Below are 15,615 nucleotides of genomic sequence, written 5' to 3'. Positions count from 1 at the left end.
ATGTACACGTATAACTGATTCACTTTGCTATACAGCAGGAACTAACACAACATTGTAAAATCAACTATACTCCAATAAAAATTAATTTAAAAAAAAATCAGTCCCACTATGGTGTGGGAAGAGCATTTGCATATGTGAAATATCTACCCAGTTATTTTACAGTGCTATTTAAATAGTGACCTACAGGACAAACTTCCAGATTTTTCCTATATAGTTGAACTATATTTCATTTGTACTGAAAAAAATTTTTAATCATGAATGATTCAAGTCAATCAACTTCAGGATAAATAAGGATGAACAAATTGAATTTTCTCTTTAGGATCACTGGAATTTAAATAAGACAGAGTGCTTTGGTAAACCTATTACATAAAGATCATAAAAGCATCATCTTTCAAATATCCTAAAGAGCTAATATTCCCCTGGTGAAATCCAAAAAAATGTAAGCTATTTCCAAAAAAAAAAAGCTTTTGTTACAGACGTGACTAAGAAAAGCTACAATGCTTTAGACAATCATTCCTATAACATCCAGCAAGCCTGCTGCAGAAGCTTCACTGGCATTCATGAACTGACTGCATGATGTCAGGCTATTGCAGGAAAATATCGTGAAAGGCTCTGAATAGACCAAAGATAACTGGGTGTTTCCAACATAATCTCCCCACGTTATGATTCCAAAGAGGCTCTGAGCTTTGCAAAGTCTTTGAGTGATTTTACAACTCTTTAAAGTCGGATCCTTGTCCACAGATGTGAAATTTCCATCTGGTGGAGGGACAACTAATTTTCCTTCCCTCCCCACACCATCACCCCTCCACCAGGATGCAACAATGTCAAGATTACCCCCCAGGTCTCTGTACAGGTACCTGCTCAGAAAATATTACTGAAAATTCTTCCAGAGAAAACCACCGTTATGACCAGTGACTACGGACAGAATTCAGAAGCTGCTATTCTGGGGTCTAAAAGGTTAATAAAGGAGATTCAGAGTATCCACATATGCCATAAGGTTCCAAAAGCTCTGAGACCTTTCTAACAAACCTTAGATATATGGGCCTCCTTTAACTCAGACGAAAACTATAACTAAACTACAGAATGTGAGATGACCAGGGCTCTCTGCCATTCCTGGCAACACTAGGTAGGTTTCTTGCCTACCAAGCCTCCTCTTACCACCCCATTTAGGCTGCTGCCTAGATGGGAGGCTATTTAACTGAAAGTAACTTCGGTACAGGCTGGCGGTACTGCACTCAAAGACAGACCACCTGAATTAACTTTTGGCTCAAACACTGAGAAAGCTTGGGCCACTTACTCAGCTTTTCTGGGACTTAATTCCATCATCTGTAAAATGAGAATGATGAAATGGGTGCTTGGGAAGTCGTGATTCTACAGAAAGTGTAAGATTTTTCTTCTAACTGTACCTCAAATACTAGGGGTATCTTTTAATTTATAACTATATAATTCATTGCTAGCTTTTTCTTTATATTAGTCTAATATTTTTAAGGCAATAAAATGGAATTCTGACCTCAGAGAAGAGTTTTTAAGATACTTCTTCCTTTTTCCATTTCCTAATTTTCATTGATAGGTGACTGCTATTCGTAGACTAAATTTACCTCCAATATTTAGAAAAAAGAATACAGAAAATGCTACTGCTAATGACATAACAATCATGTTATCCTCTGATTGAGAAAAGTATAATGAAAATTTCAGTGAGTGTACCAGCAGACAGGAAAGTAACACTGGGATTAAAAAAAAAAAAACAGTCATTTTTCAGATATATTCTTCTATCAAACATTAAATATAATACTAGGAAGGGGGAAAAAAAGATTTTTCTGTAAAATAATCCTAATTAATGATCCTTCCCAGAAAGGTCCCTTAAATTTCATATACTATATACATATGTGAGTTATACTAGAAAAAATAATGTGACTTTTATTGGCCATCTCTTCCTGTGGCATATCATAGATGATTCAATAATTCAAGGTAACAAGCATTTACTAAATCCTTTCTATGAGTTCAGCACTATGCTAGCACCAAATACAAAGGACATATAAGATACATTCTCTGCCTCCAAAGGAACTTATTATACAGTTAAGAAACCACACACTTATGAAACAAAAGCAGTGGAAAGCAGTCATGATTAGACGCTCAGGTGGTAAGAGTTCAGCTAAGAAAGAGCTGAAGCCCAGAATAAGAAGCCCAGAATATCTGGGGAGGTTTTGTTGAACATCTGGGGCTTGAGTTTTTCTAAAGAAGCACCAAGATTAGCAGAGATGATAAAAGGAATAAGAGGCATCTTAGAAAGGCAGAGAAACAGTAGCAAAGACAAAGTGCTAGAACAAAGCAAAATCTATTCACTAGAGAGAAAAGACCTAAGCCTAAATAATATAAGACTTAAATAAATTTTGGGGGAAATAAAGAAAAATCAGGTCAGATAAGGAGCATGTGATTAGATAAGGCAAGACTTTGAAGCCAACCACCAGATGGGGAACAGATGCATTGAGCACAAATGGGTAAATACCTCCTACCATCCCCTCAATCACACATATACAAAAAATCAGGATCATAAGAAAACTGAAAAACTGACAGTGGGAGTAACATACATACCTTAAACTGGAGAGTTCTAATACCTACTGGAGCAGAAAATGTGCTCTAGAAGATTTGAGCATCTAAGTTATCACAATTAAGAAGACAATTCCATAAGAGAAGAGAATGCTTTGTTGCCTCTGATTACCCAACCAGGACTAAACTGACTTGGGACTCTTTACCTTGAATTCTCTGAGGCTTGGTGGCATTATCAAAGTCACAGATCTTCGTCCAGTTAGCCTTCACCGCCTCAGGAGTCATTGGCTGAGTCCTCTGTCTTACAATGGCTCCAAGGGTCCGCTCCCATCGTACTGGTTATAGAAACAAAACTAAGATACTGAGCACATAGTTTAAGAGGGAGACAGAAAGTAGAATTCAGGAGTCCCCTGAATTTTTTCTTTTTACTTCAAGAAAAATGGAATTTGGAAAAAAGATTCTAACTTCTAAAGATTTTTACTACAAATTTTTTTTTAAAAAATAAACCCATTAGGATGTCAAATTTCTTTTTCTAATATTTGAAGCTGAAGGGAAAACCTCTCCCTCCTCTGACTATGCCAGATACTACTAAAAGTAGGATGAAATGCTGAATCAGAAAGTTAAATTATATATAATCACACCAAAAGACTGTCTTCATCACCACAGATCACTTAGATAATACACTTCAAGGTAACAGAACAGAATAGAGCTCTGTTGAATAGCAAACTGAAAACTAGTGATGATAACAGGTCAAAGACTCCAGATAATCAAATTAACATATCAGACAACCCCACATAATTCTCCCTTTGCTCTTCCTCCTTTTCCATGGGAAGTCAACTAGATTGCCCAGATTCACAAAAATCATCATTGCTGCATAAGTTCCATGAAAATAATTTTTAACATTGTTTCTTTTTTAAATACCCTGAGGAATAAATAGAACCTTATTTAAACAGAATGGTCAGACTTTGATGATTACTAAATTGAAGATTTGTCCTGGGGAATGACAGAAGCTTCTAGAGGTTTCCTACTTATAAGGTCCCATATACAGCTTTTATTGCAACAACTGATCTTCCTTTCTTAAAAGATGTCATAAGACACTTAAAAATGTTTGAATAAGTTACTTCATAACTTAGAGAACAGTCATTAATAATACTCTACAATATGTTGTAACAATGTCATCCAGTAATGGCAGCCTTTTAAATAATTCAATTAATTTTGATACCAGCATCCAACTGAAAACTTGAATTGGGATATTGGAATGTTCACAATTTTTTTAAAATACCATAAAGTAATTATCCAATCTGGACCTCACAAGGTTTAGGAACTGGGGGGAAGAGAGGATTTAAGCCAGATGAATTTACTATTGGGCTGAAGGAGAATAATTTCTATAGATCAGCTGCAATTTCTCTTCTAGAAAGCCATCCAGTGTGATTCCCCACTGTCTCCTCCTGATGTCTCATGCTCCAAGGAAGAAAAGAATCACTGAGAGAAATGGAGAACTTGCCTAGGACAGAGCTCTTCCCATCTTCAAAAAACGCCCTCCCTCCCACTCACTACTCTGCTGAGCATGAAGGGTGTTGGAGACATGGGAAGACAAACATCAATATGAAGAGAGGCTGTGCTGTCTGAAGAAACAGCCAGTTCTGAATAGGACAGGACAAATATTGAATAAGCACTGCTGATAGCAAAAAAATTGAAAAGACCCTTGAAAATACCACAGGCCTGCAGGGCAACTTCCATGTTTTAGAAGACCTGTTGCTATAACAATGTTTGAGTTTGATTATGCGTGCACTAAATCCAATGGTACGGCATTTGACAAGGTCTTTACCCAGCTCTACCTGGATATGAAGGTTTAAAGATATGGAAATAATGTATGGCAAACCAAAAACCAAAAGAGACTTACATTTTCCAATCCATCCTGCTCCAACCTACCAAAAAGAGGAGGAAGAAGTTATACCATCTAATGTGAAATTACTAATAGAATTTTTATGAAATTAACAAAACAGGCAGCTATCTTTTTACGAGTATCAGAATGCTAGATGACAATGGATGAAAATAATGCAGCTCTACAAAAGTCCGTTGGCCCGCATGACTTTGCACTATTCACGTTATCAGATTAGAAAAATAAAGCAACACAATATAGCAGAAATGCATGTAGCAGAAAAGCATGACTTTGCACAGAAACCAAGGTGTGATACCAGTTCTTCTACAGACTAGCTGTCTGATCCTGGTTAAATAATTTGACTTCCCTAAACTCAAGATTCCCCTTATGTAAAATCAGGATAATAATACACTCTTCATGAAGTAACCATGAAGGTTAAACAATATAAATACCAAATTTGCCCAGCACATCACTTGAAATACATGTCCTTCTAGAAAGACTTAATGAATTAAAAAAAATAAAAAGCAAAGAAAAATAAAGCCAGGATTTGACTTAATGAACTACATATACTCATTTTAATGAAACACCTTTATATAGAAATAAGGCAAATGACCAAATACATTAATCATCGTACAGAAAGATGATATTTTTTCTAGAAGCCATTCAAGGAAATCCTCAGAAGAAAATGTCTGATGTAAGAAAATCTGTTTGTCATATCTTCAAACACCACAACTACAGTGTTCCACATGCATATAACAGAAGAAACTGTACCAGCAGACAGCACACTTCTCAGTGGCTCTACGCTCAAGGGTATGGCTTTTGAATCACTCATTTCTTTACGTATATTAACAGGACAATCGGCCTTGATGCTGTCAGAGTAGTTAAAGTGGCAGTGGTCTGATAACAGGCAAGAAAAATATCATCTTTTACCATATTTGGGGAGTGAAGCAACAAGCTGCAAACTCCTCACAGGTGCTAGAAACAACAGCTCCAGTCGATCCAAAAAATCTCTATCTGCCACTCTAGATATCTACCAAAACTTGGCAAACAAAGTGTCAATTTACATTCAAGGTTTAAGTCAGGATATTCCACACCTCTCTTACTGTATTTTGTACTCAATCTCACACAGCAAATGTCCCTTACTAAAAATGTTCACAATATAGTAAAATAAAAGAACAACATACAAAACTTCATCTACAGCATTATCCTAGTTATCTGTGTATGTTTGGGTGTGTGTGTGTAAACTATATACCTAAAAAAAAAAGACTATTCATGTAAAATGCACATCTAATAAAAGACTGGAAAAGAATATCCACAAAAATATTAATAGGAGTTATCTCTCGATAGTGGTAATGTGGGCGATTTTTATTTTCCTCTATATACTCCCCTATATATTTGAAGTTTTCTACAAAAAGCATATATTATTTTTGTTCACAGAATTAATAACAAATATAAATGTAAAAGACAAAGAATTTTTTAAAAATTCCTTACTGAGATAAAAAGACAGGCAGACCAAATTTTGAGCTCCACATGGCTTGATATTATTAAATTTATCTTCTGTAAATCTAGGGTTGTAAAGTTCTTTCCACCTCTAATTTTCCACAATTCACAATCAACGACTGAGATTAAGAAAGCAGAGGTGTCTATCTCTGCATAGATATGTGTAGACTGTTTTTCATTTACTAAACAGCTTTTTTTTCAAATAAATCAGGCTAATATATATCATTCACTTCAAACTGAGCCAGGTAATTTTGCTACCAAGAAATATTTTTGGATTTCATGTATTCCACATGCAACAGGTTTAATATTATATTACCACAGAGAATCAAATAAAGGGGGGTGGTCTAAAATATAACAGTTCATGCTAGAAAAGAAAAAAAAGATCAAACTCAAATGAGGACTAAAAACTATATAAATCAGCATAAGGAAATCTAAAGGAACTTTGATTGTAGAGTGAAAACTGAACCTCACTGGATGGTAGGATTATGTGTGGTTTTTATTTTTACAGCAAACATGTAAAGCTTTGCAACAGGGAAACATAGCAAAGTTTATTTTTAAAGTTAATACAAATAATAAGTCGTGTTTACTGATCTATCATACCCAGACTGAATTCCTGCTATACTGATATAATAGTTAAAATTGAGGGGTGACTGCTCGGTATGCTAAGAGTTTAAAAATATGATCTCCAGTTCTTACAACAAAACCCCAAGAAAACTAAAACTCAGGGAGGTTAATTTGTACAATATTCCAGAGAGCCAGCAATTACCAGAGCAAGAAATCAAAACCTGGCCTGGCTGACTTTAAACCATCACCTCTGTCCTTTTACTTTACTACTCAGCATCTCTAACCAAATGAGACTTTCTGTATCTGACTAAACACATCAAACCAGTAAGTCACATTTTCATGTGACAAGAATATCAGAAATGAACAACTAGGGAAGAACAATTTACAAAGTTGCTGTTACTTTCTCAAAAAAGGACATGAGTCATACTTGTTCTTTAATTATAATATATACATAATATTTAAAAATATATAAGTGATACCAACTGATGCAGATTTTTACAAATGTGAACAATTGGAAAATACTAATTTTTGAATCATTTTTTATATTTCATTACACAAATATTGCTTTGGGAGAAAGTGCAAAGGTGCAGAATACCTCAAACAAGCCACCATTTTCCTCACAACTCTCATGGCAAAGCCAAAGGACCAGTGGTGCCACGTAATCTGGCTTCAGAGCTTCCAGAATATCTGAAATAAAGAGCCAAAATAAAAAAAAATCTATCAACAAGAATATACACATATTCAATCAATCATTTTACTTTCTTAAAATTCCTCACTTATAAAATTATAGGTTCAGAGACTTTTTAAATAAACAAGAAAAAAGTTAGATATACATAATTAATTTACTTTCTTAAAATTCCTCACTTATAAAATTATAGGTTCAGAGACTTTTTAAATAAACAAGAAAAAAGTTATACATAATTAATTAGTATTAACATCCAAGGCTTTTAGAAGAATCTTTTCATCCCAATGGAGACATTCAGGCTTCTAACATAGAAGGCATCAGATATACCTTTCCAAGATGGGTAACGTACTGTTTAGAAGACAAGTTAAAGCTGCCTTGGCCAAGACTGCTGAGCAAAGGCATACATAGCATAATGAACTTAGGTACCATTAATTCCCAAAACTATTTTGCTCTCCCAGAAGCTAGAAAACTACAAAACAGCCTTGACAACTGTAATGACAGTAAGATGATGTAAAATGGACCTTGCAACCGTTACTGAAAAGTCACAAAGTGTAAGAAATATTTTCCTGTTGCATACCTTCTGTGAGCAACTTAACAGAGCAGAAAGGTACTACGTAAGGAGCATGAACACCTAGATTTTACTGCTGGCCCTGCCATGTAGGCAATTTAGGGCATTGAGCACAGCACTCAACTCTCTTGGACGTGTGTCTGCATCTGTTAGATGGTAATTAAAATGCATTACCTGCCTATTCTACTAAGTTGTTGCAAGGCTCAAATGAGACATGATTTGTAAATACATCTTATAATCTTTAAAGAATCAAATAAATGTAAATTTTAACTGTGAAGGGACAAAATATAGTTTTATATTTTAAAGTGACAAAGATGACATTTACAGTCCCTATAAATTAAAGAGCAGCTCTAAAAACCTTTCACTTCACAGTATTCCTGACTCCAGAAACTGTGAGATAATATATACTTGTTGTTTTAATCCACAAAATTTGAAGTAATATATTACATAGCAGTAAATAACTAATACAGCTTGGGAAGTTAGTTCATGAGTATTCATCCTAAGATTATGTTTCATTTCATGAAAGAAACATGTAAGTCACATATATGACTTTCCATTTTTCAAATATATTTCAAAGGGGGAAATGAAATTGCAAATGTCTCCACATATTACTCATAACACCTGGTTCTTTAACAAATAATTCCTTTGACAGCCTGTAAGTTAATATTTCAGAGGAAAAGAGGAAAAACGCTGAGGCAAAATAAATTTTCAGCTTTTTCTAAACTATAAAAAAGTAATAATTACCAAAATTTAAAAAAACAGAAATTCAGAATCTGAAGGGCTTTTAAAAATGATCTGTAACAACTCTCTTCTTTTACAGAAGAGAAAGCAGGTCCAGAAAGATTAAATTATTTGTCTAAAGTAGATCTTATTCTCCAAACATTTTTCACTAGGGTTTGGTGGGCATAAAAGATACTACATTAAACAGTGACCTGTTTAACCAGGATCAGACAGTGACATCTCTAGAGGTCAAAATTAATGGAAGCTACATTCTCAAAGGAAAGCAAATTTAAAAGCTAAAGTTTTCAATATTTTCTTGAAAACTTGCTGCTTCCCCAAGAAAGTCTACAGCCAATGGCAAAAAGTGACTAAGGTAGGAGTCTAGCACAGAAATGATAAGCATAAAGTTCTAAATAGTGGTTGTCTCTTGGCATGAAGCAGAGAAATAGAATAGAAGGTATTAAGTTAGATGCAAGTAATGTTCCAATTCTTGTGTTGAGCAGTGAGTTCATGACTATGCATTACATTTTGATGCTTTACTTCTTGCCAGTAACCTACACTGTTGTGCATATATATGTAGTATTATACTTAAATAATCCAGTTCTTTAACAAGAATTCCTTCAATAAGATATGAGAGTATAAAGAGTTTTTAAAATAAGGGACTTTTTTAAATGGCCCTGTTGACAAAAGAAAAGAAAAAAAAATTAGATCTCAGGTACAAATAGCTATTCTACACTAAAGCAAACTGGTTAGGCACAGCTCTTAAGAAAAGCTAGCAAGTACATACTTGGTATTACAAATCCCAAGTTCTAAAATGAATGTTAGCTCAAATGTGTAAAGTAAAATGGTACTGTGAAAAAGCATTTGTATGCCATGAAGCAGCTAATTCTAAAGTAATTTCACTCATCAATTGTTTTGTACTGTTTCACAGAAACTACTTTTAAAGTATTATAGATATTTTCTTTTTAGAAATATGTTAAAACCAGGAGTATCAAAAACCATACACAGTTTTTCACCAGTCAAGTATTCTATTTATTACATAACTAAATAAATAAGCATTGGCTCTCAATCATACATTTAAATTTTTAAATTTAAAACTTTATATTTCATGTTTTCAAAGAACAAAGATGGAAGACTCACATTATCTATTTCAAGACTTACTATAAAACTATAGTAATCAAAACACCATGGTATTGGTAAAAGGACAGGCCAATAGATCAATACAACAGAACAGACAATCCAGAAATAGACCCACACATACATACATGGTCAACTGATTTTCCACAAAAGTGCAAAGGCAATCCGAATCAAGAATGAGGAATAGTCTTCAGGACAAATGAACTCACAGTTTCTTCCACAAATAATTGGCACTTTTTTAAAAAGGAGAATGAACTATTATATGTTAAATAAAACTTAAGAGATACAGTAACACAACGACTGTGAACCTTGTTTAGATCATTGTGGAATAAACTAACTCTAAAAAGATATTTTTTAGATAACAAGGAAGTTTTCATATAAATTTGGTATTAGACAATGTTAATGAATTATTTTATTTGGTGTGATATTGGCATTGTGGTTATAATGTCCATATCTGTTAGAGACACATTTCCAAGTATTTATTAGGTGAGATGCAGCATCTAAGATTTGCTTTGAAATGTTACAGAGAAAAAGGGAGAGGGTAACAAAATAAATAAATCAATAAAACAAAATCATTTTGAAATATGCCCAGAGCATTCTGTTCTCCTTAACAAAGGCCTATCCTCAAGGGAAGCTACCAGAGCCTTATTTGACTTAAGGGAAGAGCAGTTATACTAGTGGAACCCCTCTAGCCTTCCTGTCTCAAATAAGGGGAGAAAAAAAAAAGGCTAAAAAAAACTCTATTGAAGGTCAGAGTCCAGAGACTTTGACCTGCTAAAAAACATGGGGATTTAATCATAAGATTATAGAACACTTCCCCTCGCCATAATTTACAGCCACTTCAACAGGGCTCCAGTATAACAACAGTGGATTACAACTGAGAGAGCTGCAAACACAAAGAGTACCTAGGGAAACCCAAAGACAACAGGGGACACAGAAACAATGACAAAGAGGAAAATGTAGCCTCTGACACCAACAGCTACAGCAACCAATAAACGCAACCTAACTCCTAGCCAGATAAACATGAAACCTCACAATAAAGCTCTGAATACCACACTTTCTACTACCCCAATATATCATGTTCAGTTTTCAACAAAAATTTCAAGGTATGCTAAAAGGCAAGAAAAGTACAGGCTGAAGAGACAAAGAAAGCCTCAGAACCAGCTTGAAATATAGCAGAGATTTTGGAATTATCAAACTAGGAATTTAAAATAACTGTGATTAACATGCTAAGGGCTCTAATGGAGAAAAGTGGACAACTTACAAGAACAGATGACTACTGTAAGCAGACAGAAGGAAATGCTAAAAAAATCAAAAGGAAATGCTAAAAAACAAAAACAATATAACATTTTGAAATGAAAAAAGAAAAATCAGTAAGCTTGATTTGAATATATATCAACAGAAACTTCCCAAACTGAAATGAAATCCAAAGAGAAAAAAGGACAAAAAAATAAAAGGGAATAGAATATCCAAGAACTGTGGTATAATTACAAAAGATATATTGGGACTTCCCTGGTGGCACAGTGGTTAAGACTCCACACTCCCAATGCAGGGGGCCCGGGTTCAATCCCTGGCCAGGGAACTAGATCTCGAAACTTAAGAGTTTGCATGCCACAACTAAGAGTTTGCATGCCACAACTAAAGAGCCCATGTGCTGCAACTAAGGAGGCTGCAAGCCACAACTAAGGAGCCCGTGAGCTGCAACTAAAGGAGCCCACCTGCTGCAACTAAGACCCGGCCCAACCAAATAAATTAATCAATTAATTAATTAAAATAAAAAGAACAGGCACATAATGGTAATACCAGAAGTAGAAGAAAAAAAGAAAACAACAGAAGAAATATTTTAAGTAGTGATTGCTGAGAATTTTCCAAAGTTAATCACAGATACCAACCACAGATCCAGGAAGCTCAGAAAACATCAAGTAGAATATTGCCAAAAATCTACACCTATTATTATGCATACTATATTCAAACTGCAGAAAAAACAAGGAGAAAATCTTGGAGGAACACAGAGGGAAAAAATACCTTATACATAAAGAAACATGGAAAGAATTATGTCAGACTCTCCTTCAGAAACCATGTAAACAAAAGAAGAGTGGAGTGAAAGATTTCAGGTGCTGAAAGAAAAAATTACCAACCCAGAATTCTGTACCCAGTGAAATTATCCTTCAAAAGTGAAAGAGACCAAAGAGAATAAAAAAACAAGCTAAAGACTGGGAAAAAATATTTGTAAAACACATATCTGATAAAGAATTTGTTTCCAAAATATTCATGGAACTCTTAAAACTCAACAACAAGAAAACAAAGAACCCCCCCCCAAAAAAAGAGAAGACAAAGAACCCAATTTTAAAATGAGCAAAAAAGAAGAACAGAAACATCACCAAGGAAGACAAATAAATGGCAAATAAGCACAGGAAAAAGATGCACAATATCATAAGTCATTAGGGAACTGCAAATTAAAACAATGAAATACCCTATACACCTATTAAAAAAACTAAAATGCAAAAGACTAACAATAATAAGTGCTGACAAAGATGTGGAGCAACAAGAACTCTCACTCACTGCTAGTGGGAATGAAAAACGATACAGCCATTTTGGAAGACAGTTTGGAAATTTTTACAAAGCTAAAGATAGTCTTACCATACAATCCAGCAATTATCCTCTTTAATATTTACCCAAATGAGTTGAAAACTTACGTCCACACAAAAACCTGCACATGAATGTTTATAGCAGCTTCACTCACAATTGTCAAAAACTGGAAACAATCAAAATATTCCACGATAGGTGAATGAAAAAACAAATTGTGGCACCTACATACCATGTAATATTATGTAGTGATAAAAAGAAATGAGCTTCAATCCTCCCAGACATTTGGGAAAAAGAGGAGAGGATGAAGAGATGGAACACAGGGGATTTTTAGAGTGAAACCATTCTGTATGATCTATAATCGTGGGTACATAACATCATGCATTTGTGAAAACGCATATAATCATACAACCTAAAGAGTGAGTCCTAAAGTAAACCATTAACTATAGTTAATAATAATCAATCAGGGACTTCTCTGGTGGTCCAGTGGTAAAGAATTTGCCTTCCAATGCAGGGATGCGGGTTCGATCCCTGGTCAGGGAACTACGATCCCACATGCCGAGGGTCAACTAAGCCCGGGTGCCACAACTACCGAGCTCACATGCCTCAACAAGAGAGACAGTGTCCCACAAAATATAGAGCCCACGCACCCTGGAGCCCATGCGCCGCAACTAGAGAGAAAAAACCCACATGCCACAACTTGAGAAAAGCCCGCGCACCACAACGAAAGATCCCACATGCCTCAACGACCCGATGCAGCCAGATAAATAAATAAATAAATAAAAATTGATCAATATTGGTTCATCAATTGTAATAAATGTAGCACACTGATGTAAAACTGTGTGGGAGGAGGAGTATATGGGCACTCTCTTTACTACCTGCTCAATTCTTCTATAAAGCTAAAACTGCCCTAAAAAACATAATCTATTAATTGTTTTAAATAATTATTATTATAAAACAGTAAGAATGCTATTACCTCATTCTGTAAAGAAAAAATGTATGTATGTCTACCTACACAAAGAGAAAGTTTATCTCAGTGTGGTAGAATTATTGGTCATATTTTGTTTGTGCTTTCCTAAATTTTCTATAATGAACATAAACTACACATAATACTTTTTTAAATTGTAAGGAAATTTTTTTAGCTACTCAAAAAATTAAATACTTTTACAAAGCTCACATCACACAGGTATGTGAGGAACAGCATTAAAAAAATCTAAACTACTTACCATCAGGCAAAATGTTCTGGGTCAACCGCGATCCAGCAGTAGGGGCAATAGTGTTACAATGAATGTTGCTTTTCTCGCCTTCAACTGCAAGACAATTTGAAAGGCCCAGAAGACCCAGCTTTGCAGCACAATAATTTGCCTGGCCAAAGTTGCCATATATTCCTGAAGCCGATGAAGTCATGATGATCCTAAAAGGAAAATTAATCTCTCAACATCATCTTTTCTATATTTTGATAATGTTGCAACTCTAAGCATTTTTTTTTCTTTTTCATTACTATTAACACCTGTCAAAAGCAACTCTGTATACTGCCATTAGGTTCTTTTTCTCTCCCGTTGCAGAGCACAGGCTCCGGACGCGCAGGCTCAGCGGCCATGGCTCATGGGCCCAGCCACTCTGCGGCATGTGGGATCTTCCCAGACCGGGGCAGGAACCCGTGTCCTCTGCATCGGCAGGCAGACTCTCAACCACTGCGCCACCAGGGAAGCCCCCCCATTAGGTTCTTAAAGTCATGATTCATATATCTAAATTAATATAAATAATAAAAGTAATCTCTCAAAATTCAACTGCGAGATTTTATTGTTTTAGAAAGAATCCCTGGTCAGGATCAAATGAATTCAAGTGTAAGAATGTATATTCATTATCTACTGAAAACAATAAGTATTTATAAACATAAAATAAACTGCCAATTTACAAGTTAAAATTTTAGTAAGAAATATTAGATCATGAAGTTCTAATTCTTTAGTCCTCATCATTTTGCTCCTTTCCCTTTCTGGATAATATTAAATGCCTCATGTTAAAACAATACCATCTCATAATCTGACCTAATCTCACTTACCCTACTTAGTAGAACAAGTAAATCCTATCATTTACTCTCAGAAACTGCTAGTATCAGGATATACTAGAACTCTCCAATAAGAACAGATATCACACGCAATTTACGTCTAGTAGATGTGTGTGAACCTTAAGTTAACAGGAATAACTTTTACATTAGAGCACATGGGGCCACTTACTAGGTCTGCCACCTCTGAGTCACACAGACGCAACTATAAGAGTCTTACCGTTCCTAGTTTACAAAGACTAACTCATGTCTGACCACTGCCAGCCAGTAGAAAACAGCCACTCATCTCTCCCCACTTGGTCACTGGACACAAAAAATGATATTTTGGTTAGAGAATAAAGTACTGCTGAATCCTCAATGTTTGTACTGCTAAAATATCAGAGAATAGCAGGAGAATCATTAATAATGAAAAGTAGGAGGTGAAAAGAAATACTAAATTGTCCAGCTCGCTAATCTACGACTGACACCAATGTAACGGGGAGGCATCTGCCAAAACTACATTTTAAAAGCCTGTGCATATCTGAAAGTGTATTTTTCAACATCAAAGCAATTCTTTTCCTCTGTACATAAGAACCCACACACGGCATCTCCAATCCCCCTTGACAGCCACATACAACTCTACCTTCCAAATTTCTGTTTCTTCATGTGATCCCACGCTGCCCGGGTCACCAGGAATGAGCCCCGCAAATGAACTCTCTGAATGATATCTAAAACAAGAAATTTTTATCATGAATATTGTCAAATTTAGACAGACCTATCTCAGAATCAACATAAGCAATGACTTACTTATACAAAGATGTTCATTTTATACCTAGCATTCAAAATCAACTACTGTCACACTGCACTCCGAGTAATCATTTTTGCTTTACTTCCAGTTACATAACCAATCAATAATTCATACCCATTTTGCCTATAATTTATGATTAGATTATTATCTAATATATCTAACTTTATCATAAATACAATGCCACCTAAATACGATGCCTATGCACATCTAAGTACAATGCCATCTTTAATTTTTGCCTATTTCATATAAAAATTCATTAATACAAATAACCAAGAATTTTACATATATAATTCGGACTCAACACAAACATTAGTTAAAGCATAATCAAAAACCACTCAGTTCTTCATCAAGAAATGTTTATAAAATGTTCAGTATATCCCTAAATCCCTATTTTTAACAGGATTTGGAAATGAGTTAGAGAGAGCTGGGGGTCAGGGCGTGGAGGTGTAGGAAAGAGGGGGAGGGAAAGAGGGAAAAAGAGAGACAGAGAAGCCTGCTTTCTTTTTTTTTTTTTTTTTTTTAAATTTTTTATTTATTTATTTATTTATTTTTAACATCTTTATTGGAGTATAAC

General features: G+C 34.9%; 1 protein-coding gene across 1 annotated transcript in view; it reads right to left on the bottom strand.

Annotated features, from left to right (window-relative positions):
• Positions 1-15,615, bottom strand: part of HSD17B4 (hydroxysteroid 17-beta dehydrogenase 4) — a 90,953-nt gene that overhangs the window by 55,220 nt on the left and 20,118 nt on the right. Inside the window, exons 7-11 of the mRNA XM_007119311.3 lie at positions 14,877-14,961; positions 13,416-13,603; positions 7,089-7,180; positions 4,451-4,475; positions 2,754-2,882 (exon numbers count right to left, since the gene is read on the bottom strand). Of these exons, the coding sequence (XP_007119373.1) occupies positions 2,754-2,882; positions 4,451-4,475; positions 7,089-7,180; positions 13,416-13,603; positions 14,877-14,961 (519 nt within the window). The remainder of the gene's footprint in view (positions 1-2,753; positions 2,883-4,450; positions 4,476-7,088; positions 7,181-13,415; positions 13,604-14,876; positions 14,962-15,615) is intronic.

This window comes from Physeter macrocephalus, chromosome 8 (assembly GCF_002837175.3).
Source record: "Physeter macrocephalus isolate SW-GA chromosome 8, ASM283717v5, whole genome shotgun sequence".
Taxonomy (NCBI): Eukaryota; Metazoa; Chordata; class Mammalia; order Artiodactyla; family Physeteridae; genus Physeter; species Physeter macrocephalus.
This window is presented reverse-complemented; position numbering and strand designations above follow the sequence as displayed.